General features: G+C 61.5%; 1 protein-coding gene across 3 annotated transcripts in view; it reads right to left on the reverse strand.

The window, feature by feature from the left end:
- Window positions 1-444: 444 nt before the first annotated feature.
- The window catches only part of SHANK1 (SH3 and multiple ankyrin repeat domains 1), a 39952-nt gene continuing 16740 nt past the window's right edge, over window positions 445-23656 (reverse strand). For 2 of the 3 annotated variants that reach the window (XM_087826863.1, XM_087826864.1), the window contains 10 exons: window positions 16496-16578; window positions 16174-16298; window positions 15785-15920; window positions 15449-15529; window positions 14919-14942; window positions 14637-14705; window positions 14149-14267; window positions 8636-8732; window positions 3932-7004; window positions 445-2055 (listed from right to left, as the gene is read on the reverse strand). In XM_087826863.1, the coding sequence (XP_087682989.1) occupies window positions 1344-2055; window positions 3932-7004; window positions 8636-8732; window positions 14149-14267; window positions 14637-14705; window positions 14919-14942; window positions 15449-15529; window positions 15785-15920; window positions 16174-16298; window positions 16496-16578 (4519 nt within the window). In that variant the 3' untranslated portion in view covers window positions 445-1343. The remainder of the gene's footprint in view (window positions 2056-3931; window positions 7005-8635; window positions 8733-14148; window positions 14268-14636; window positions 14706-14918; window positions 14943-15448; window positions 15530-15784; window positions 15921-16173; window positions 16299-16495; window positions 16579-23656) is intronic. The other variant, XM_087826862.1, reaches the window with a different exon arrangement.

Raw genomic sequence — 23656 nt, forward strand, 5'->3', positions numbered from 1 at the left:
ACAAAAACCAGAGCTGTCAGGAAAAGAAAGGACAGTGCGGGCCAGGGGCGGGGCGTGAGCCGAGGGTCGTCCCCAAGGGGGAAGGAGGACCCACCCGGGGGCCGACGGGACCAGCAGGACTCCCAGAGCGCGGGAGCAGCGCGGCGGTGGGCGGGAGCGCGCCGGAGGACGGAGGGCTCCGGAGATCAGTGGGCGCGTGTGCGGGGAGGGCGCGTGTGCGTGTGCAGGCGCGAGTGCAAGAGGCAGCGAGGTCTATGAAGGGCGGTGCAGATGGACAGAGATTCGGAAGCGGAGGGCCGAGGGAGAGGGAGCCTGGCAGAGGCGAGGGACCAGCGTGGGAGACAGAGGGTTCCTAGGAAGCCCCGCGACAAGCAGGACAGTGGGGGGGGGGGGTAAGGAGGGACCGGAGCGCCCCTGCCACAGGCAGAGGCGGGTGGAGGAAGAAGGAGGAGGTTCCGGAACAAGGGGAAAGTGCATAAAGAAAACGAGGGCGGGGGTGTCAGGAGAGGTCACGGGACAGCGGGTGTGCGAGGGCTGAACAAGGAGGAGAGTATTCCAGGGAATAAATGTGCGCACGGAGCCCGCGAGCGGGTGAGGGAAGGGTGTCCCAAGTGTGTCTGCAGCAAGGGCCCAGAGGTTTTCAGAAGAGAGATGTTGGGGGGGGGGGGCAAGGGAAGAGCTAGCGAGAGTGGAGCGCACAGGGCCATGGAGCGTGGCAGGAAAAGCAGTGTGTGCGAGGGAAACAGAGCTGCGGGCCTCGCGGGACGGAAGCCAAGGCCAAGTGTGCAAGACAGCGAGAGGGCAAACTTGTGCAAAATTGTAGCCCAGGGAGGGGAGAGAGGCAAGCAGGCGTGCAAAGGAGCGTGCAAGAGGCTGGGGGCCGCTGTGTGTGCTGGGGACAGGGGACGGCGGGAGAACAGAGGGGCCTGGAGATGGGGGAAGGGTTGTTAGGGGGTGGCAGGTGGTGGAATCTGAGGGCACCCCCTTCCCCTGCGGCCTGGGGGATGACCCCCACCCAGTCAGGCTCAGGGCTGGCCCTCTATGGCTCTGTCTGTCCCCCCCCCAGAATCGACCCTTCCCTCCCCCATCCCGCTCTGTGATTTCTTCTATTCCCACCCCCTCTGCTCCCGCTTCACAGTCTCGTATTAGCTGCCCCCTCCTATGAGGTGCAAATGTCCGGCCGGATCTGGCCACCTGGTGACCTCCAGCCTTGGGAGATGAGGGCAGGGCACGGTTGTAGCAGAGTCCCTGGCCCAGGGCGAGAATAACGGTTGGGGGTCAGAGGTCCAGAGGCCAGCAGGCTGAAGGGCTCTGTGGACGGGCTGGTCCGTCCAAGCCAGCCATCACCTCTCCAGGAAAAACTTGAGAGCCCGGTCGATGTTCATGCGGTGGCCCACCCTGGTCACACCCAGATCCACGTAGTCCTCCTTGGTCAAGGCGGGAAGGTGGGAGCCATCGATCTCGTGGTCCAGGAAGCGGGCTCGGTGCTCCGACAAGCCCAGCCACTCGAGCCAATCAGCCACGTCGAACTTGGTCCAGAACCCCAGAGGTTTCGCGCCGAACGGCTTGTCCGGGGGCAGCGAAAGCAGGCGGGTTGGTGAGAGGGAGCGGGTGGCCCCCGACAAGGCTCCACCAAGCCCCCCGGACATCCCCGGGTGCGGTGGCACAAAGACAGGGGCGAAGGGGTCAGCCGAGCCTCCTGCCCCTCCAGTGGGAGAGCTGCGGATGTCAAAGAGGCCCGGATAGAGGGGTCCAGAAGGCAGGATGGGCAGGGACGAGGGCCGGGGCGCAGGGCTGACCTTGTGCTCCGAAGTGGGCAGCAGCGAGGGGCTGGGGGCCCGGCGGAGCAGAGGCGGCCGCATCTCGAATTCCACACCCTGGAGGTGGCGAGTGGACGTGGAGGAGGCTGAGGGTGAGGTGGCCCCTGGGGCCGCAGCAGCTGAATGAGGGACCCCAGTTCCTGTGGGGAGTGGCGGCAGAGGTGGTTTGGGCCAATTCTGAAACAGGCTGCTGACGGGTTTGGAGAGGAGCGAGGACTGGGAGTCTTCCGAGAGTCTGGAATGTGACAAGGGGGCGGGGTGGAGGAGAGGGGTTTGGGGGGTAAGAGCAGGGTGAGAAAGAGGGAGGTGAAGATGTAGGGAGAGAGGAAGAAAGACATAGGGGCGGGGTGGAGAGATGGAGGGGAGAGATGGGGGGAGAGAGGAGCGAGGGGGCAAGATGGGTGCCAGGACAGAAATGCAGGGAGAGAGAAATGAGAGGACAGGGAGAGGGTGACAGTCAAGAGAGATGAAAGAAAAAGAGACATTAAGTGATAATAATAATAATCGCCACCACTTACTGATGCTCACGTGTGCCAGGCATTGTTCTAAGTGCTTTACATGTCGCATCTCAATTTAACCCCCGTGACAGCCCTGATTCAGGTTACTGTTATTATCATCAGCACAGAGAGGTTAAGTAACTTGCCTAAGGACACACAGCCAGGAAGTGGCAGAGCCCGGTTATATGGCACCGAAGTCTGAGCTCTTAACCACTATTCTATACTGCCTTTTGGGTATGGCCAGTCACAGCAGAGTGGAAGACAGGGAGACGGTGGGAGAGGACAGAGAGGGTGAGCGTCGGGGGAGACAGATGGACGGGGACAGGGAGCAGAGAGAGAGAGAGAGATGAGGAGAGGGAGATGAAGGAGAGAAGAAACAAGGGGAGGAGAAGGTTCCCCTCATCCCTTTAGCTCCCTCCAGAACGGTGCAGCCTCAGGGCCTTTGAACTGCTGTTCCCTCCGCCTAACTCACTGTCCCCCCAGGTAGCTATGGGATCTGCTTCCTCCCCTCCTCCAGTCTCTCATCTTGCTGTTGAGGGGCCTTCTCCAACCGTCCCACTGTATTTTTCTTCCTAGGATGACTGCAGTGATCTCATTGGCCTCTACCTCTGCCTATTAGGCTCTGAGCTCTACGAGGGCAGCACTTTGCTTGTCTTGTCCACTGGGGGGCCCCTCTGACCCATAAGGATACTCAGCACATAGTAGGTGGTAAATCAGTAATAACTGGTTCAGCTGTTGCCTAAATTAAGTACCCTTTTCTCTACCCAGAATACTTAAGAATACTCAGTGAGTAGCCATAAGCTCTCAAAGGCCTGGTAAGACCACACTTGAATATCAGCTAGGACATCAGACCTTCAAACAGAATTAGAGTGAGCTCTGCGGATGGACAAGGGGATTAAAAGACCCCTCCCCAGTCTCTGTGTCTGAATCAGGAACGGGGCTCTACTTTCCCTAAGACTGGGTCTTGAGTGAACTTGAACTCTGGCGATCCTGGCTAGCTGGCTGCTTTGGAAACCTTCGGCATCACCCCGTATTTCCCCATCTATACTTGCTGGGCTTTTGTAGGAGGCCCCACCCCTCCCCCATCTCATCTTCTAGCAATGGCCTCAAAAACCCTTTTAGGTGGGTACTGTGTTGTCCCCCTTCTACAGAGAGGTGGACTCCTTTGCCCTAGGTCACCCTGTTAGAAAGTGCAGGGCTGGGACCAGAACCACACCCGTAACCACTGTGCCCTAAAGCATCTTGTCTTGAGTCACAGTGGCCTCAAGGGACTTGCAGATTTCAGGGATCTTCAGAACTGACAACCCGCCAAGGGAACAGACATCGGCAAGTTGCGCTCCAGTCTCCTTTGTTAATAACTCTTTCTGTTCATCATGGGATGTGGGTTGTCATGGTGACAGGAGGAGGCCACAGAAGCTACTGAGATAAAGGGGCGATTAAAGCATCTGTGAGAGCGTGCTTCTTAGAGAGCCAACTCCACCAAGCCGGCCAGGCTTCTGTTTCCTTTCTACCACCTGCGACCCTAAGGGGACATGGCTCTGGGGAAGGTGGACCCCCAGTACCCACAGCATCAGCTCCTCTGGCCTTCGTTGCCAACCTCCAGCCCCTGCTCACCTCTGACGCTGCAGGGAGGAGGTCCTCTCGGGGATGTAGCTGGCTCCCCCGTGGTGGCTGTCCCCACTTCCCCCGCTGCCTCCCCGGGCCCAGGGCAGAGCGCCACCAGCTGCCGAGGAGCCCCCAAACTGCTGGAGCTTGGAGCTGAGTTCGCTGATGATGCTGGCTTTTACTGTGGCCAAGGCTGAGGCCTGAGGCTGGGCCAGGGGCCCGGGCAGGGGCGGTGGGGGCGGGCCCGGGCCCTCCTCCCAGGGCAGCAGCTTTCGCGGCAGGGAGGAAGCAGAGGACAAGGGCACTGGTGGGCCTTCTGGCTCTACGGCTACGGGACCCCCAGTCACACCTGCCGCCGAAGGTCCTGAACAACCACTGAGGGCCAACAGCCCATCGGTCCCAGCCCCTGTCACCGAGACGGTAGGGCTCGTAGGAGTGACAGGGTCCCGGAGGCCCCCACCCGGGCCGGGCCGCAGGCCTCCGCTGGCCCCCAGCGCCCGGCCCCGGAGCTTCGAAGGAGTCATGAGCTGCGGAGGGTACGGTGGGCCGGGGGTGCCGCTCCCTCCGAAGGCCTGGCCGTCCAGATAGGCCACATAGGTGTCCAGCAGCTCTGGCCCGCCGGCCACGCCGGCCACGCCGCTGCCCCCGCCACCCCCGGCCCCGCCACCCCCTTCGGCCGACAGGCTGCTCAGCGTGGACGCGCTGCTGATGGTCTCCAGCGGGTGGTCGCTGCTGCTCCGACTGTCCACCTCCTCAATACCGGAGTCCGTGCCAGGCGGCGGGTCTGGCCCCGGCTGGGGCGCGGGGGCGGCGGGGGCGGCCGGGGCCGGGGGGCCCGGCGGAGGGGCGTCCCCAGGGGCCGCGGGGGCCCCCTGCGTCAGCGTGGCCACCTCGCTGTCATAGGAAGTCAAGCTGGAGGCGGTGGAGTCCAGGGTGGGAGGGGCGGCAGCGACGGCAGGGGGTGGCCCCGGGGGCAATGGGGCGGTCGGGGTGGGTGGGTCGGGCAGCGGGAGCGGAGGCCCGGGCGTGAGGGGTGACTCGGGCTTCTCGAAGCTGTTGGAGAACTCCAGGGGAGGGGGCAGCGGCTCCGCAAAGAGGAACTCGCCGTCTTCCACGTCCACCGAGGGGGCGGGGGGCGGCAGGACCAGCAGGGGGAGCCCGTTCTCCTCGCTGCCGCGCGGGGAGGTGGGCGAGGGGGGCACGGACCGGCGTGGGCTGGGCGGCGGGACCCCTGGGCCGTCCTCTGCGGGGGGACCCCTCCCACCCGCCCCACTGGCCCGGGGCTGGCAGTTCTCAAGGAACCGCACGTGTAAGGGCAGCCGCTCGGGCTCCTCGGGGGCTCCGGACCTCCAGGCCTTGCTCACCCCGGGGTGCGGGGCGGGGGGCTCGGGCCCCAGCTGCAGCAGGAGGGGCCCGACCCCGGGAGCCGTGGGGGGCAGGCGGTGCAGCAAGGAGCGCCGGGCAGCTGGCGGGCTGGCCGGGAGGGGCTTCTCCTGGCTGCCCAGCCCCGCCCGGTACCCCAGCTCGCGGCGCGCGGGGTCCGGTGGGGGGGCCCCCCAGAGACGCAGCACTGGCTCGTGGTGGGCGTGGGGCGAGTGGTGGTGCGGAGTGGGCGGCGGGGCCTCGTAGCGGGGCGACGGGGGCCTGGGAGGGGGCTGGGGGGTGCCCCCGCCCTCCGAGGACTCCTTCAGCGCCCGCTCGCGGGCCGCCAGGGCCAGCCCGAGCGGGGAGGCTGGGTCCAGGGCCTTGCCGGTCAGCGGGTGCACCAGGGGGCGCGGCGGCAGGAAGCTGGTGAAGGCGCTGCTGCCCCCGCTGCCCCCGTAGGCGCGGCCGGCCGCCCCGTAGGCCCCGTAGCCGGCGCCCGCAGACTCCAGCCGGAGGTAGGGCTCGGCGGAGAACATGCCCTCGTCGATGGACTTGGAGTGGCGCAGCCGCGGGCCAGGGGGCGCCCCCGCGCCCAGCACGCCGTCGCCGCCCTCCTCGTCGCCCGCGTCGGTGGAGAGAAAGAGCGTGGAGCGCCGGCGGGCCTCGTTCTGCCAGCCCCCTTCCCTCCGGGCCGCCCCCACCAGGGCCGCCCCGAACTGGCTGGTGAAGTCCAGGGTGGCCGGGCCGCTGGGCGAGGCGGGGGTGGGCACGGGCGACGGGGACGGCGGCACGGGCGACACGGCCGGGGCGGGGCTGGGCGCGGAGGAGCCGCCGGCGGCCTCGGGCTGGGCCGGGGGCTCGGCCTCGGTGCTGCTGCCCTGGCTGCTGCGGCCGCTGCTACTGGTGGACGGGGCCTTGATGATGATGGTGGGGATGGGGATGGAGTTCTTCTCCGACGGCGCGGCCGCGGCGGGCGGCGGCTGCGGGGACGCCGGGGACGCGGGCGAGGGCGCGGGCGGGAGGCCGCCGCCCTTCTGCGGCTCCCCCTCGACTTTGGTCTGCTTGACCAGCGGGCCTTTGCGCCCGCGGCCCGAGCGCGCGGGCACGTACATGGCCGCGCTGGCCGCCCGCGGCGGCAGCTGGAAGTAGCGCAGCGCCGGCGCCTGGGAGGGCCCGCCGCCCGCGCTGCCGTGGTGCGCCGGCGACGCGGCCCCGGGGGTGGGGCTGGGCCCGCCGCCCCGCCAGCCGCGCAGGCTCGGCTGGGGCCCCAGGGCCAGCCGGGGTGGGGGGTCGTCGGGGGAGCCGCCGGTCTCCATCTCGGGAGGGTGAGGGGGGTGGGCGTGGTGGTGGTGGGGCTGGGGCGGCGGGGCGTGGTGGTGGTGGTGATGGGGCGGGTGGTGGTGGGCGGGGGGCAAGGGTCCGCTGTGGTACAGGCTCTTCTCCCGCGCCCCGATGCGCGGGTCGGGAGGGGAGGGTCCATCAAAGGAGGAGGGGGAAGAGGCGGGGAGGGGGCCACCGGAGCCGGGGTTGAAGTGCCCTCCTCGGGGAGAGGGGGTGAGGCGGCCAGAGATGGAGGGGGCTGGAGGTGTGCTGTAAGGGGGCTCGGGTGGGGACGTGGTGGGAGGCGGGGGAATGTCCTCGGAACCAGGCACAGACAGGCTGCGGCTGAACTTCATGGTTGGGGGGGCCAAGTAAGGTCTGTCATCTTCTGCAGCCCCTGGGAAGACACAGAGGATCCAGGAATGGGGCGGGGTGGGGGTGGGGGTCTCCCTGCTCCCCTATTCCACAGAACTACAACATCGGTAAAACAATGGCACCCATATACGTAAGAAGACCTTCACTTGGATTAGTCCAGAGCTTCCCCAGCTAAGGTAAATCCCAATGAGCTTGACAGAGTAACACAGGCTGTGCACTGCGCAGCAGCCAACAGCACAGGGAGCTAAGGGGGCTGGGGTGAAATCCAAATTCAGCTGAACTTCCACCCCAGGCCAGGAGGGGGCGCCGTTTCTAATTCACACAGCGGCACAGTGTAGGCTGGTGGTGGTGGCTTGGGGTGAGCAAAAGTGGCTTGAGCCAGGAAGAGATACCACGTTTATGTGCACAGTTACAGATTTCTTTTCATGTGCAGGCAGAAAAGAAACGCAATTAGCACATCAAACCTGGGATTTCACAGACAGGACTGCTCAAGATGAGGCTAATGTTTACAAGAGGGGGCCGATGGATAGGCATGCGATGTGTGCATTTTAAAGCGGCTGACAGGTGATGGTGAGACACAGGCAGACCTCACAGGTGCAAGGCACACCCTGGTAGACTGGACACTGGAAGTTCAGGAAAAACTAGATCCAATTAGTAAAGCGACTCCGAGAAGACTGGAGGAGTGAAGTCTTTGGCCTACTTATCAACTGTCAGGGCTCATCAGTCTTTGACCCTCTTCTCAAGCCTCTGGCTACTCTCTCTCCCTTGACGTGTCACAGCTTCATTCATTACTTGTCAGCTGGAGACTCCCACCTTTCTCCCGGGCCCAATCCTCTCCCCTGAGCTCCAGGCTCCTGTATCTAAATGCCACATCCACTCAATGTCTCCCTGGCATCTCAAACTCAGCAGGCCCCCAGGTGAGCTCCTCGTTTTCTCCTGCCCCTGGTCTCCCCATAGTAGCAAATGGCAGCTCAGTCCTACCCCAGGGCCTTTGCACTGGCTGCTTCTGCTGCCTGGAATGCCTTACCTCTGGCTGTCTCCATGGCTCCCTGCTTCATCTGCAAGTTTCAGCCCAAACATGCCAGCACTTGTGATCTCTCTTATCCTACCCCACTTTTTCTATTTTTTTTCTTGCTATATTTGACATACTATATAACTTTCTTGTTTTTTATCCTTATAGTATGTTGTCTGTCTTCCCCTCATGTAAGCTCCATGAGAGTGGGACCTTTAGTCTGTTTTGTTCACTGACCTATCCCCTGCAGTCTAACCTGGCATATGGTAGTACTCAATAAACACACATTGAATGAATGAATGAATGATAAGAGAGAAGGAACCAAGATCTGTGGTGCAGACAATGTACTGCATCTGGGCAGAGGCAGTAATCGCCCCATTTTCTAGATATGGAGCCCTAGGCCCAGAGAAATAAAGCCACCTGCCCCAGGTCACAGAGCTGGGGTGGACAAGAGTCAGGATCCCAACCCAGGTTTGCCCAGCAGCAAAGCCTGAGCTCTTTGCCCAACTTCAAGGAACTGTGGTCACATGTGGAAGTAGAAAAGAACATTCCCAGGACCCCTAGTTTCTGCTGTAAACTCATCCTTGCAGCCTCCCCTTCCCCTGCTGCCATCCCTGACACCCCCACTTTGGATGACATACCGATAGATTTTTGCCGGAGCATGAGCCCGGGTCCTGGAGGCAGGTAAGAAGGCCGTTCGTAACTTGGCTGCGAGCGATGGTGGGGGTCGAAGCTCGACTTCAGGGTGACAGTTAGGGAGGAGAGAGAAAAGACAGCAGAGAAAGAACAGTCAGGGCAGGAAGAGTTAGGCTTCGTGCCTGGCCAGCCCCCGTCCTACTCCAGGCCTTGGCAGGGAGGGAGAGGGGCCTGGAGGAGGTGGAAGGGAATTCTAGTGGAGGGAAAGGTTTCTGGGTTCGGGCAGTGGGGAGAAGGAAAGGAAAAGAAAGATTTTCAGTCAACCCTGTTTGCTCTGCGTCCTATGCTGATCACTCATCTGGGGACTTTTCTCCATTCCTGCTGTCGCTGCCCAGGTCCAAGTCACCACCATCGCCTGCCTGGTCGGCTGCAGTAGCCTCTTCCCTTGTCTCCCTGCTGCCACCTTTGTTCCCCCAACCTCCTCTGGTCTGCTTTCCACACAAAGGTCAGAGGAATCTTTTAAAAAACTAATTCAGGCTCTGGCTGGTGTGGCTCAGTTGGTTGAGTGTCCCAGGCACCCAGAGGACAGCGGTTCAATTCCCATCAGGGCACATGTCGGGCTGCAGTCTCCACCCCCAGTAAGTGTTGTGCAGGAGGCAGTTGATTGATGTTTCCCTCCCTCCCTCCCAAATCAATAAAAACATATGTAAAAATAAAGAAAACTCAGAAGGGGAAAAAATATAATCAACTCAGATAATACTCATCTTTGTATCAACACAGTCATAAATACAGATTTTTAAACTTTTTTTTTTTTTAGGAGGTAGGGGCTCACGATGGCAAAATTGCCAAGGCCCATGAAAGTCATGGGTAATGGCTTGAGGACAGCAACGTTGTTGGTCTGGTTCCCGGCTGGGCTCCCAGTCCCTGAACAGGGCCCGATGCTCTATCAGCTCCCGTCAAATGAACCCGTGACTCGAGGGCCAACGTTAGGTGCTGTTATCTGGGTTTCTCTTATATACAACAGAACCCATTTCCACCAAATCCCCCCCAAATGTAAAATTTTTTAGGGAAGTGACCTTTTTTGACTGGTTCACTCCTACACCTCCAGGGCCCAGCAGCAGGGCTAGCACATAGTAGGTGCTCAAGAAATATTTGTAGAGCGAAAGACCAATTGGAAGTGACACAAGCTCAGGACAACATAGGGGGAGCATCCTGAAGGCAAAAGCCGAGTCCTGTTCCCCTGAACGTCCCCATGAACCAGCCCCAGCCCCAAGGAAGCGTCAGGAAGCGCCCTGAAGCGATGCCCGTTTTGGCTGGTTCCCCCCTTCTGATCGCTGAGCAGGATTCTCAGCCTGCCAACTCTTCTTGCCTTCTCCTTAGGCCCTTTCTCCCTAAGCCTCAGCCTGACTCCCTGCTTGGTTTTCCATCCTGTCCTGTGGCTCGTGATGATCTATGTGGTGTCAGGGAGCAGGACCCTGCAAAATTTTCATGAAAAGAGGCTGGAGGACCAGAGGAGAAGGGTCATGTCCTAGGTCAGCCAGTAAGTAAGGGAGTGCAGAGCCGTTGTAGAGAACAGACTGGAGTGGCTAGAAAATGCTAAGAGTGGGTAAGGAGAAGGGTTATGGAGAGCGACGAAAGGGGATGTGACGATCAGAAAGGATGCAGGGAGCACCGAGGGGCAGAAGCAGGCTGGAGAGGACGCTGAGGAGAGTCCAGGCTGGGTACTGGGGGCAAGGGGATGGCTGGGAGGAGGGGAGGGAGGTGCCGGAGGCATCCTGCACCAGGTGTGGGGGTCAGCTGCTGCGGGAGGGGTCAGAGGGGCAGGAAAGGGGGCAGCGGCAGTGGCGGAGGAGGGGCGCTCTTAACTGAAGAGGGCACGGAGTGAAGGGAGAGGCATCCGAGTTGCAAACTGACCGCGAGCACTTTGAATTGGAAGGGATTAAATAATGGGTTAGCTTGACGTGAGGAGTCAGAGCGGCAGAGGAGCCAAAATAGTCTCTGAAAAGGCAAACTGGCTGCTTCAGGGGCAGACGGACCCAAGGTGGGACAGGCTGACCATCAACAAAGCAACAGCCCCACAGCATCCTCTCCCGCGGAGGCGGCAGCCAATCGGAGCGCGCCTGGTGCACGTGACGTCACTAGCTGCGGGGCAGACTCCCAGCCAGCGAGCGTCCAGAGGTCCAGCTCCTGGGCCACCCCGTGGGTGGTCTGAGGGTCTGGCGCCTCAGTGACAGAGTAAGTGCCCTGGTGCTGAACACGGGCTGGGAAATTCGCGCCAGGGCAACAGCCCCTGAAAGGGGTCAGAGGAGAGAGAGTGGAGGGGGGGACAGATGGACAGACAGAGATAAAGAGAGAGAGATGGAAGAAAGAGAGAAATGGGGGAGACAGACACAGAGATTCCGGTCCAGAGAGGAGAGAGATTGAGACAGGAAGGGAAAGAAGACAGCGATGGGGAGGAAAAGGGACCCGATGAGGCAGGGAGAGGAAGTCAGACCCGAGAGGCCCTGGAATGGAGGGGGCTGAGACAGAGGCAGGGAATGCAACCAAGAGAGTGTGATAAAAACAATCAGAGGGAGCCCGGCTGCTGTGGCTCAGCAGTTGAGCGTGGACAAAATGAACCAAGAGGTCACCAATTCGATTCCCCTTCAGGGCACATGCCCGCCTGCGCTCTGGATCCCCAGCAGGGGGCGTGCAGGAGGCAGTCAATGGATATTGATGCTTCTCCCTCATCCATGTTTCTCTCTCCCCCCTTCCTCTCTCTAAAATCAATAAAGCAAATTAAAAAAAAAAAATCAGAGGAGAAACTGAGCCCAGAAAAAAGCTGAAACCTACATTCATACAAAGGCTGGGGGAGAGACGATGGACAGGGGACCCTAGTGGAGTAGGAAGGGCAGTCAGTGACCAGGTAGCAGAAACAGTTGTTAAGAAAGCCAAAGCCACCACCCAGAGGGAAGGACAGATGGATGGACAGCAGAGCACTAGGAGGAGACAGAGCCCAAGAGGGGCCCTGACCTACAGTGGACTGGCTGGGGACTGCGCTCCACTGTTGGCATTAGTGGGTCTCCCCCAACCCCACAGGTTTCATGCAGAGGTGTGTCTTTTAGGGAGGGCTGAAATCCTGCTGTTCCGATTTGATAAAAGAGGCCTTGGGGCTACCCTTGGCTCCCACACTGCCCACTTGCCCCCTCTGGTCTAGCGCAGAGGGGCCCAAGTGGGAGACTGAAAGACACAGAGGACAAGACCACGCACCAAGAGAGAGGCCGCAGAGAGGAGACACAAAAATGTCAGGACTCAGGGTGAGAAAGATCAGGATGGCTGGTGGGAAGGGAAAGAGAGAGCCCCAACATGAGAGGGAGGGCTTGGGGATAGACCCCAGGAGGGAGAGAAGAAAAAGGGGAGGCCTAACGGGGGAAGTGACCACTGGCCTCCTCCAGGACCAGGAGGGAAGAGAGGCCCCAAGGAAGGCTTCAAGTGAGCAGGGGCAGGCAGGCAGCTGGTGTTATTGGCTGGTGTTTGGGCCCATGTGGGGGTGTCCTTGGAACTCAGACAGCGAATTCTTGAGGCCTAGGATCGTGTCTATCCTGTAACCACAGCTCACACAGGGAGGGGCTGGCACCATGGCTGCCTGGCACTTCATGGGTGCTCCAGATATTCACTGAATAAATGCCCTAATCTGTTATTGGCTACTCGGAATGGGGCCTGAAATGGGGTCTCTGGAATGCATGAGCCATGGTGGGGTTTCCAGTTTGTTATTTTGTGGCCGGGGGAGCTCACTATCTGTTGAGAGCGTGCTGTGCTAGGAATTGATCTCATTCAATACTCATAAGAACCAGCAGGACTGGCTTTAGTCCCATTTTACAGAACAGGAAACTGAGCTTTGGAGAAATTAAGTAGCATGGTCCAAGAAAGTCAGAGGAAGGTGGGATTTGAAGGCAGGCCTGCGTGGCTCTCCGGCAGCACATGCTGTGATTCTGACACTGACCTTGGTGGGGAGATGGGCACAGAAATTACCCTAACAGCCCCAAGGACCTCAAGTTCCTTGAGCAACCAAGGACAGGTGTGAAGACCTACTGTGCACAGGGCACTCTGCCAAGCCCTGGGAAGTGGCCAAGGACTCTCTGGCTCTAAATCCGAGAAATTTTCACAGTCTGGGTACAAAATGTCCCTCCTATATCTATAAAAGTACCAGACCCTCTAGAGGAGGCAGTCGAACCCTTAGGGGGACTATGGACAGACTTCAGGGGGCCTGTGTCATTGGATGGGATAAAAACTACATCTTTATTTCCGTTATCCTCCAACTAAAATGCAACATTTCCTCAATTAAAAATGTGGGCCACAAACTACGCTAGTGTTAGCGAGACTGTGACTAAATCCCCAACAGAAATCCCAGACATTTCCATATCCCATCGCAGTGGCTGCAATTTCTCAAAATAGTGTTTTATGCTCCTCCTGCCCGAAATTGAAGTAGTTAAGATCCACCACCAGATCTGCTGGCTGCTGTGCTGACAAAAGGCACTGATATGACTATATCATAAATTCGCTTTTTAAAAATATTTTGATGACTGCATTTTGGTGTAACTGCTTCTTTTGTTACCGGATGTATTTTATCATATGCCTTTATAAGCATCATTCTCAGCACTATGCCAGCCTGCCAAAGGGGCCCATGCCCCCCCTTCCCAGATGCCAGAGAACCTAGATTTAGACTAAATGGCCTCTTGGTCACCAGGTGGTGGGTATGGCCTGTGAGAAGAGGGGTTCAGAGGTCAGGGTCAGAGAGCACGGCCTGGGCAGAGAAGAAAAAAGTGCTAAGAGAGAGGTAGGGCAGGGTGTGACCTCCACATGGAGTAGGGGAGTGGGTGGGGAGTGGGGGAGAGCTGGTGGGAGGGGCCAGCAGGGCCCCACCAGAAAAAGCAGGGCTGTGGCTGGACCATGGAGCTGGAGCCAGTGGCCTCACTCTCTGAGCCTCAGTTTTTCCTCTGCTACCATGCTCTCAGAGGATGCTTCTAAGGAATAAATGACATAACCCATGTAACACATAGTGTCCAAAATATGACCAACACCTGCTACACCTCGCCTCTGTTATAGGGAAAAGCAGGCAGGGGTAAGGGAGAGAGCACAATTAATATTTCAGTAACCACCACTTGTTAAGCACCTCTCATTACGTGCTGGGCCTGTGCCAGGGATCTCCATCATGACATCGTTTACCTTCCCTGAGACCTTCGAGGTGGGACAGAGATGGACAGAGAGGGAGTGAGCGTGAGGAGCAGGGATGGAGAGTGGAGTGAAGGGACAAGAGAAAGGGCTGTGGGGGGATAGGCAGAGAAGAAAGCAGGTCCCAGAGTGGGATGAAAGGAGTGGACTCAGGAAGGGTGGTGCCCTCCAGGGTGGACGTTAAATACAGAAGCTCAGGAAGCGGGCAGTGTGCAAGGAAAGGGATGTTGGCTCTGGGTTGGCTCGTGTGTGCACCCACCAAGCTTCCCTCCCCCAAGACCCCAGTCCCCCAGACCAGGCCGCCTACCTCAGTGGCAAAGAAGCCTTTGGGCCGGTGTTTGCCCAGGGACGCCAGGCCACCAGGCCCAGGGCTCTCGCTGGCGCTGATGGTCTGCTGCGCTGCCGCCAGAATTTCATCCAGTTTGTCTGGGGGGAGGCAGAAGAGGGGTGGGGACACCTCGAAATGAAGACTGCTTTGGCCACGAGCAGAAACAGAGCTGCCCTAACCTTAACCCTCGTGGAGGCTGTGAGAACCAGAAAAGGGCACCCCTGTCGCCACCCCGGTGGGCAGGCGGCCCCGATGGAGACAGGATCTCCAGCCAGCAGGCGGGGCCGGGGATGCGAAGGAGTGAGGGCAGCGACCCCGACAGACACCGTGGGAAGTGGGGGCTTAGACTTGAGAGCTGGGGCAAGGCTGGTGTGAGGGTGATCAGCGGGCAGGAGGGGCAGAGTGGACCGGGCGCCGCGGGGGGCGGGGGGCGGGCCCTGGGCAGCCCGGGGGCGGGGGCATCTTACTGAGCGCCATCTGATACACGGTCCGCTTCTTCTCCATGCTGGGCACCGGGGCAGGCTGCTGCTCGTACTCTGTGGGCAAAGGGTGCCGCTGTAGCCCAGGGGCGCCGCCGGGGGCGGGGCGGCGCGCTCGGCCCGTGGGCGTGGCCAGCGGCTGAGGCCCGTGGGCGTGGCCGACGGGCGTGCGCAGGCGCGTGGGGCAGTGAGGGGCCGGGCGGGGGGGCTGGCCCGCCGGCGGGGCGCGGGCGGGATGGGGGCCCTCCCGCCAGTCCTGTGCCCACTCACCACTCTTCTTCTTCCAGGGGGAGACTAGCCCGGGGGAGAGGCAGTAGAGGAGCCAAGAGTTAGGACTTCAGGGGGAGGCGAGGGGCCCCCTGTCTGGAACGCCCGCCTCCCTCGTGGCCCAGGGTGGGGACGGTCAGCTGCCTGACCCGCCCCTGCCAGCGGGCACCGGACCCCCCAGGTCCACTCTGTCTGGAGGCAGGGGGCTGGCCTTCCTTTCTGTTAGGGGGGGTAGGGGAGCTGGTGGCAGGTGACGGAGGAGAGGGGCTAGGAAGGAAACGGACCCTCAGAGAGGGACGAGCAGGCCCGGAGAGACCCCAACAGAGAAACGAATACAAGAGGACAGAGGGAAGTCGACTGCGAGACGCCCCTTCCCAGCGACACACATGCGGGCCAGAGGGAGTCTGGCCCATGGACAGGGACAGGATGCGGACAGGAATCCTGGTCACTAACAACACTAACAAACTGCAGAACGGTGCCCCCCTCTGCCCCTCGCCCTCTCGGCACTGGCCCCTAGCGCCCCACAGGCTCACCCATCTCCTCCAGCTCTGAGGTCATGGACTTGGAACGCAGGGAGATGGCTGGGGGCGGGAGCCGCTTAGCCTGCTGGGGTGCTAAAAAGGGGACGGGGAGGGTCAGGCACCAGCACCCCGGGGAGAAGCCTCACGACCCCCCACCACCATGGTGCTCCCAGAGCTCAGAGGGCAGCCACCAGCAGCAGGAGGAACCTTCCCTGCCTCAGTTTCTCCCCAGCAGGGTCATGGACAAGCAGCCTTGAGGAAGGGGAGGCCTGGGGTGGGGAGGGCTCCTACGGGCCCGGTCTGGTGGCAGTGACCGGCCGGGCCTGGCCGCACAGGGGAGGGGCTCACCTTTCTTGTGGACAGCCTCTTCCATGTCCGGGTGCCTGGTGACCATCACCACCTTGACCATCAGCGTGTTGCCCCCTTGGCGGATCATGTTCACCACCTGTCGGTGGCCGACCTTCACCACATTCTGCCCGTTCACCTGTGGCACAGACACCCCCAAACCACGCCCAGTAGGTGAGGGAGGCTGCTTTCAGCTTCGCTGTGGGTCACTCCGCCCTCCCTCTGACCCTCTCCACCTCTCTCTTCCCTGCCAAGGCCCCACCTCTCTGCTCCTGTAACTCTCCTGGCCTTGGGATTTGTCCCCAGGGGCCAGGGAAGGAAGGGGTGTCTGTGGCAGGTGGGCCACAGGCTGGGGCTTGGCAAGGCCCCTGGGGCTGGGGGTCAGGACTCACCTCGATGAGGAAATCTCCCATGCGCAGTCCAGCGCGCCATGCCACGCCGCCCTCGTCCACGGACTCCAGATACTGCAGGGCCGGGAAGGCCGGGGTGGGGGTGAACTCCTCGATGGGGGTCTGCGCTGCAGATGGGAGGAGCCGGCGGGGTCGGAGGGGAGGGGGTGGAGAGGCCGAGCAGGGGATGGGGCTCAGACCCAAGTCACGGAGGCCTCACCGTAGCTGAGGGACCAGTACCCTGGGGTCCAGGTTGTGGGCGGGCTGGGGTCCCTTTCCCGGGGTCAGAGAGCCAGTCTCCCATCCCCTCCCGGCCGGCACTCACCCTTGGCCCCCCGGAGCACGAACCCGAACCCCTCACTGTCCTTCTTCTGCAGCAGAACCGTCTTCTCCTTAATGATGTAATCACTGGTGGGGAGGGCGGGAGGGGTGGGGGTGGGGTGGGCGGAGAAGGGATCATGAGACACGGAGCCAGGCCCCACCCGCAATCCAGTGGCCCGAGCACCTGCCCCAGGACCATTCACCACACCTAGGATCTTCCTCACCCACCGGAGAGTGAGCGTGCGCTTGCAGCAGCTCTGACAGGCCTCCCCCGCAGATCCCGGAGTGCCTGCTCTCCCACTCACTCTTTCCTCATTCATCCACCCGAGCTTCCATCCACCCATCCATTCATCAAGCAGCTACCGGGCCCACTGTGTGCCAGGCACATTCGAGGGATGGGGAGTTACACCAGATCACCAGACAGCCTGGCTCGAACCCCTGCTGGCCACTTCCTGCCTGTGACCTTGAGCCCCAGGACTTTAACCTTTTGGGTCCCAGTCTCCTCATCTATAACAGCAGCTCTACCTGCCGGGTTGCTGTGGCAGCAAAGTATGTATGGTACTCAGCACGGTGCTCAGCATGTCACATGCTCTCCACAGAATTCCTTTGCTGCCTCTGGTCAAGTTTTTAAGTTAAGAGGACACGTGTAGCCCAGCCAGTGTGGCTTAGTGGTTGAGCATCAAACTATGATCCAGGAGATCTCCGCTCGATTCCCAGTCAGGGCACAGGTCCGGGTTGGGGGCTGGATCCCCAGTTGGGGGTGTGCAGGTGGCAGCCGATCAATGACTCTCAACATTGATGTTTCTCTCTCTCTCTCCCTCTCCCTTCCTCTCTCTGAAATCAATAGACATATATATTTTTTTTTTTTAAAAAGAGGACACGTGTACTTTGATGACACCTTTCCCAGCTCCTTGACTCTATATATACTACGGCAACACCTGCCCAGGTCCCCAAGCATATTGTAACATTGCTTACTCGGCACTGTCCAATATGGTGGCCTCTAGCTGCCTGTGGCTATTTATATGCAAATTAATTAAAAATTAAATGGAACCATTCAGGCCCTCAGTCTCACTAGCTACATTTCAAAGTGCCCAGTAGCCACCTGAGGGCAGTGGCTCCCACGCTGGATGGCACAGATGCAGAATGTTTCCTGGTTGTGGAAAGTTCTAGTGGGCAGCGAGACTTCTCTGTCCCCTGGTTCATCTCAAATGTATCTCCTGTGCCCAGTGGGCAGATTCCAGTAAAACGCAAATTCCCCGTGAAGGTGGTGGCGGTGGGGTTCTCAGCAAGGCCACGAAAACCTGCCACACGTTTAGGTACTACTCACATACCTAGTAAACGCAAACCTATTCCATGTTTCTCAACACCACCCCAGGCATGCTCAGGTACGGCTCCCAAAGCTTGACGTCACACTGTACCTCAATATTACACACCCTTACCATGCCAGGCACCCCAGTACGCAGCAGAAATACCCAGACACCCCGGTTCCAGCCCCACGCCCTTCAGAACCACCAGGAACTCCAAGACAAGCAGGACGCATGGCGGGGGCACCGGCACCTGGAGGCCCTGTGACCCGCCCCGCACCCAGAGCACGCGCAGACCCCTCGGCATCTCCCTGGCTCCAGCACACTCTAATAATAGCGCGTATGCTCCACGGCACTCCAATTACCTACCCACACAGACTCGGCAGAGCAGCCCTCCGCGAATACTCCAGTATATTTCAGTAACAGCCCCACACACCCCAGGACGCTCCAGTAATAACCCCCACTCGATGTCAGTATATCCCCGTAACACGCCCCCGAACGCATCCCAGCGCCCGCCTGTAACACCCAAGGTGCGCCTACCGTATTTCTATACCCCCCGCCCCCCGCCACACAAGCACCCTGCACACTCCCGTGACCCCGCGGCTCCCGCCGCAAATCCCTACACCTGCGCCCAGCGATGGGGCTCTGCGCATGCGCGGGCACGGCGGCCCCGCCCCCCTGGGCCCGGAGCTCGACGGCACGTGCGCGGACTCGCCCCGATGCCCCCGCCGGGCGCGCGCGGCCCCACACCTGCCCTCCCGCCCCATTCGGCCCGGGACCAGCCACCTGTGTAGCTGGGTGGCCTGGGGTGTGGGGAGAGGAGGGGGGAGGGGGGGGCTGGAATGGGACGGGAGGGGGAAAGGCGGCCAGGAAGCTCCAGCAGTGAGCGGACAGGGCCAGCAGACACCGCTTGAGAGGTCGGAGCTGCCCGCTCCTGCCCATGTGCCCTGTGCTGCCCTTGTCCCCCGTATACCCTGAGGCCTCATGCCCTTGCTACCCCATGTCCCTTCCAGGTCTCCAGGGCCCCCCAGCGGCCAGCAGTGCCCTTCAGCTCTCCTTTATTTCTCACTTACAGCCAGTCCGCTTCCCTTCGTTTATGCCCCCCCCCCCATCTTCCCCACATCCTTCCCCTGCTCCTGGAATCTCTCTTACCCCATATGATCCCTACAGTCCACACAGAAGCCTTCCCCCAATGCCCCATCCGCCAATATACTTTGAGAAAACACCCATCTCCATTGCAGGCCCATACCCATTGCAGGCCGAGAAGGAGCACTTGCTGTGAGCCAGGCAGTGTTTGAAGCCCTCGCAGCTAATAACTCGGCTGTCTCCACAGCCAGCCTTCGAGGTGGGTGTGAATCCTGCTTCCACTTTCCAAGTCAGGAAACAGAGGCACAGAAAGGTCAAGCAATTTGCTTGAGATCACAGAGCAAACTAATAACATTCTTCAACAACCGCCAAGAAAGGGCCCGGGTAACGGCAGTAGCAACAGCCTCCACTTAGTCCACAGCACCCAGATCCTGCAGCGCACACACCCCTGTCCCAAATCCACCAGCAGCAGCACCCCTCCGGTGCCCGCGATGCACCCCAGGCTATGCCAACAGCACAGGGGGTGACATTTACACAACTGCTGCTGAGGGCCAGACTGTGTTCCCAGCACTTCCCATTGATTCACCCAGTCAGTCCTCACAACACCCATGGGCACAGGGGCTGACTGTTACTGCTCCCATTTTACAGATGAGGAAAGTGAGGCATAGAGAGAGAACTTGCTCAAAATCACACCAGCTAGAACAGTGTCAAAACCAAAACTTGAATCCCCAACAGGTCATCCACATAGCCCAATACTGTCCAGACACCCAGATCATCGCATCCCCCCTGTCCCTCCCTCTCACGCGCCCCCATCATGTACCTGCCCCTCTCTCCTCCCCATTCCTGTGACTTTATCAGCCAATCCCCAGCTTTCTGCGGTGTCCCCCTCATCCTACTAAATTCTCCTTGAACTTCCCAGCTGCACTCTGCCCCTACAGCTTCCTGCGCCTCTGTGCTCCCTCCCCTCACTCCTGTGTCCCCTTGACTCTCCACACCTTGCTCCAGGCTCCTCCAAATCACCTGAAAGCTCCTCTCTGCCCTAACCCACCACCACCAGCCCTCGCTTCCCAAAGCCCTCATCACACCCGGGGGGCCACCCCCACTTCCTGCTTTGCTCTGGTAGGTACACCCCACCTCCCCTTTCCCAAAGCGTCCTCCTCAGACTCCTGTACCTCTCCTCCCTCCCTTGCCCTCATCCTGCCCACAGCCTCCCTCACACCTGCACGCACCCCGCTGTGTCCCCTACAGCATCCTAGGGTCCTTTCACATTCCCTGGTTCCCCCCACCGGCTATCCCGGAAGGCCTCGTCCTTCCCCATCCTCAACTCACTTCCTCACACACCTTCCCGCCCCCCCACTTGCAACTGCATTTCATTTGCATTTCCTGCACCCTCCATCTACACTGCCTAAGTCCCCACCTCCAAACCTCCCCCACTCTTCTGCATCCCCTCCTTACCCCATTGCTCCGCACCCTCGAGCACCCTCCATGCTCCGGCATTCCCTTTCCCCACTTCAGCAAGCCCCACTCCCCTGTTCCATTCCATCCTGACACCTCCCACCCAGACCCTCTAACCCCACCCCCTGCTCCAGTCTTGCTACCCACGCAGCACCCCATTCATGATCCAGGCTGCTGACTACCTGCCCTGCAGGAACACACACAATGCTCTCCCCCAGGCCATCCCTCAGCGACCCTGAGTGGCCTCCGGAGCTCAGCAGCCAGCTCTTGTTCACTGGATCCCACACATGGAGACTGCAGCAGCGTCCACTCCCCCCACCCCCACCCCAAGGTCCCTCTCGCACATCCAGGATCCCACAGCCCCAGAGCCTGCTGCTGCACATGGCGCCCCTCCGCCACTCAGCCCTCCCCACGTATCCACCTCCACGGGCACCTCCAGGGCTGGCACAGAGGCCCCCGTGCAGGGAAGCCAGCCCCCTCCCGTGCTGAGAAGTGGTACACACAGCAGATGCAGCCCCCCAAGCACAAGCTCAGCCATGGCTCAGCGCACGTGCCCCTCACAGGCAGACCCCCTGGGAGCGGGGAGAGGGGCACAGAGACTGAGACACAGGGAGGGCTGGTGGGGGTGGGGGGAGGGGACAGGCCTGGCATGGGAGGGTGGGTGTGGGGAAAGAGCCGCAGTGCCTGGGACAGACACACACACACACAGTCCCCAGACAGCCTCTCTTTGGCTCCAAGTCACACACAGAGGCAGACGTCGTCAAACAGGGGCACACAGATGGACACAGCTGGGGGGTGGGCTGGGGGCCCACCACCTCCAAGTCCTACTCCTCCCCCCCCCTCTCTCTCACACACACAGCTGCAGGCAGCCTCACACACGCATGCACACCGACACACGCACAGTCGCACAGTGACACGCAGCGGAAAAAGCGGAGGGGAGAGGAGGCCGGGGCGGGATGCGTGTGTGATGGGGGGATGGCTGTGAATGGGAGAGAGGGGTATGAATGGGGGGACTTGCCAACTCCGTGAAGGGGTGTGGGGGGACGGGGATCAGAGGAGCAGGGGCCTGGGGTGTAGGCGCCTCAGGGAGAGCCGCTGTGGCTCCCCAAGGGGAGGGCTCCACAGAACGGGGGCGCTAAGGGCGGCAGAAAGGGCGAATGGGTTCCGAACCCCAAAGTGGGGGTCCGTGTGGAGGGCCTCGCTTGGGGGACGGTCTTGGAAGAAGACTGAGGGGGCCAGGAAGGGCCTGTGCGGGTGGAGGGAAGATGCCCGGCTTGGGGGTGGGAAAGCGCGGCCCAAGGAAAGGGTGAAGACTGAGGAGAGGGGCCGAGAGGGCTCCGCGCTCCGCGGCGGAGACGGGGTGGAGGAGGGGGCGGCTTGCGGCGGGGAGGCGGCCCGGCCGGGGAGCAGCGGCGGGGAGGGTCGTCACAGCGGCCGGGCCCGAGGCCGGCGCGGGGGCGAAGGGGCGGCGCGCTCCGCTCCGTACCTGTAGATGTACCAGACGCTGCGCCGCCGGGGCCCCAGGGCCGGCCAGCTGGAGGAGAGCGCGGGGGGCGGCTGCGGCAGGGAGCCCCCCGCGGGGCCGCCCCCGAGACCCCCGCCGCCGCCGACCGCAGACAAAGCCATCGCCGCCGCGGCCCCGGCCCGGGTCCGGGTCCCGGCCGCCCCCGCCGCCGCCGCCGCGTCCCGGTCCCCGCTCGGCCGAACCCCCGTGTCCGGGCCCCCAGGCCCCGCCTCATGCTGACCCGCGCCGGGGGGGGAGGGGGCGCGCACCCTCCCGCGGTAGGGAGGGCAGGGCCGGGGGCTCACATGCCGGGGGGCGCGGGGGCGCGGGGCGCGGGGCCGGGCCGCGGGGAGCGCAGGAGCGCGGACGGCGCCGGCTTCAGCACCGCGGACAGCTCCGGAGGCGGCGCGCGGCTTAACCCCTTGGCGTCCTGCGCCGGGCGGCGGAGGGGCCGGGCCGGGGGAGGGGGCCGGAGGGGAACGCGGGGCCCCCGTGGCGGGAGAAGGGGGAGGGGCGAGGCGCGGGGGGAGGAGAAGGGGAGGCACTTCCGGTCTGGGCCCCCCCTTAACCCCCTCCCCCCTCCGGAGCCCTCCCGCGCAGGTGCAGAGCGAGGGAGAGCGGGAGAGGGACGCGCACCGCCACGCGAGACGCCTCGAAACCCGTGCGGGGACGCGCGGGCCGAGCCCCGCTCCCAGGACAGGGACGCCACGGTGCGGGGTCCCACAGCCTCCACCACAGACCGACATACAAAGCACCCCAACACAACCTGGGAGGGCCGGGAACGGAAGGACATTCAGACTGGGCCCCAAGGCAGGGAGAGACGCCCCTGCCCCCAAAGAATCCCAGACAGAGGGACAGACACACACTGCACCTCACTGGAGACCCGCAGGAGAGGAGAGAGGGTGCCCAGGCGGGGAGGGGCGACACTTGGCAAGCCTGCCAGCTCCAACAGGGATGCGAGGCGCACGACAGGACAGGACAGGACAGGACAGGACAGGACAGGACAGGACAGGACAGGACAGGCTGCCACAGAAAGGGTCGGGCAGGGCAGGGCAGGGCAGGGCAGGAGGAGGCAGGAGAGGGTCGGACACACCACACGCCCCGCAGCGCATTCCAGTGGGCACGAGAAGTGGACAAGAGGAGAGGCTATGCACTTGACAGGACAGAGTTGAAGGCCAGAGGCACCACCCGCATCCAGCCGGTAGAGCAAGTGACCCCCAGACCAAGGCTAAAGAGAGGCCCAGAGAGACACCGACAGAGGCAAGAAGCAGAAGCTGATGGGGACGCTCGGGGTGGGGAGGACCTCCATACTCACCCGGTGCCCAGAGCCGGAGACGTGCCAGGCAAACACGCACAATGGTCAAGCGCCTCAGACACTTGGGGCGCAGGGTGGCACCCCAGCTCCACCCTCTCTCCCACATTGTCATTTCTCTTCCTCCCCACCCCAACCCATCCCCACTGGCCAGAACACAGACACGTAGGTTTGCACACATTTAATGGAAGGATGCTACGAACAAGGAGGCCCTTCCCTGGATGGGGAGAGGAGCAGGGGAGGGTGTCATCTTTGAGGCCCAATTATGACCACCCCTCCCCCACAGCCTTGCCCAAGTCCTGGACTCCTCCCCTCTTGTGCCCCCTCCCCCGACACCCCACGTCCTGAATTGCAGATCAGTCAGACAGATGCAAATGCATGCACACGACTTTCTGTATTAATGTGCAGGGACAGTGACATGCAGAGGGAGGGGCAGACGTGTGCAGAGACCCACCTGTCCACACGCGGTAAGCAGACACACCACCATCTCTAGAAACACTTGCC

This window comes from Miniopterus natalensis, chromosome 18 (assembly GCF_054644295.1).
Source record: "Miniopterus natalensis isolate mMinNat1 chromosome 18, mMinNat1.hap1, whole genome shotgun sequence".
In the NCBI taxonomy this organism is placed as follows: domain Eukaryota; kingdom Metazoa; phylum Chordata; class Mammalia; order Chiroptera; family Miniopteridae; genus Miniopterus; species Miniopterus natalensis.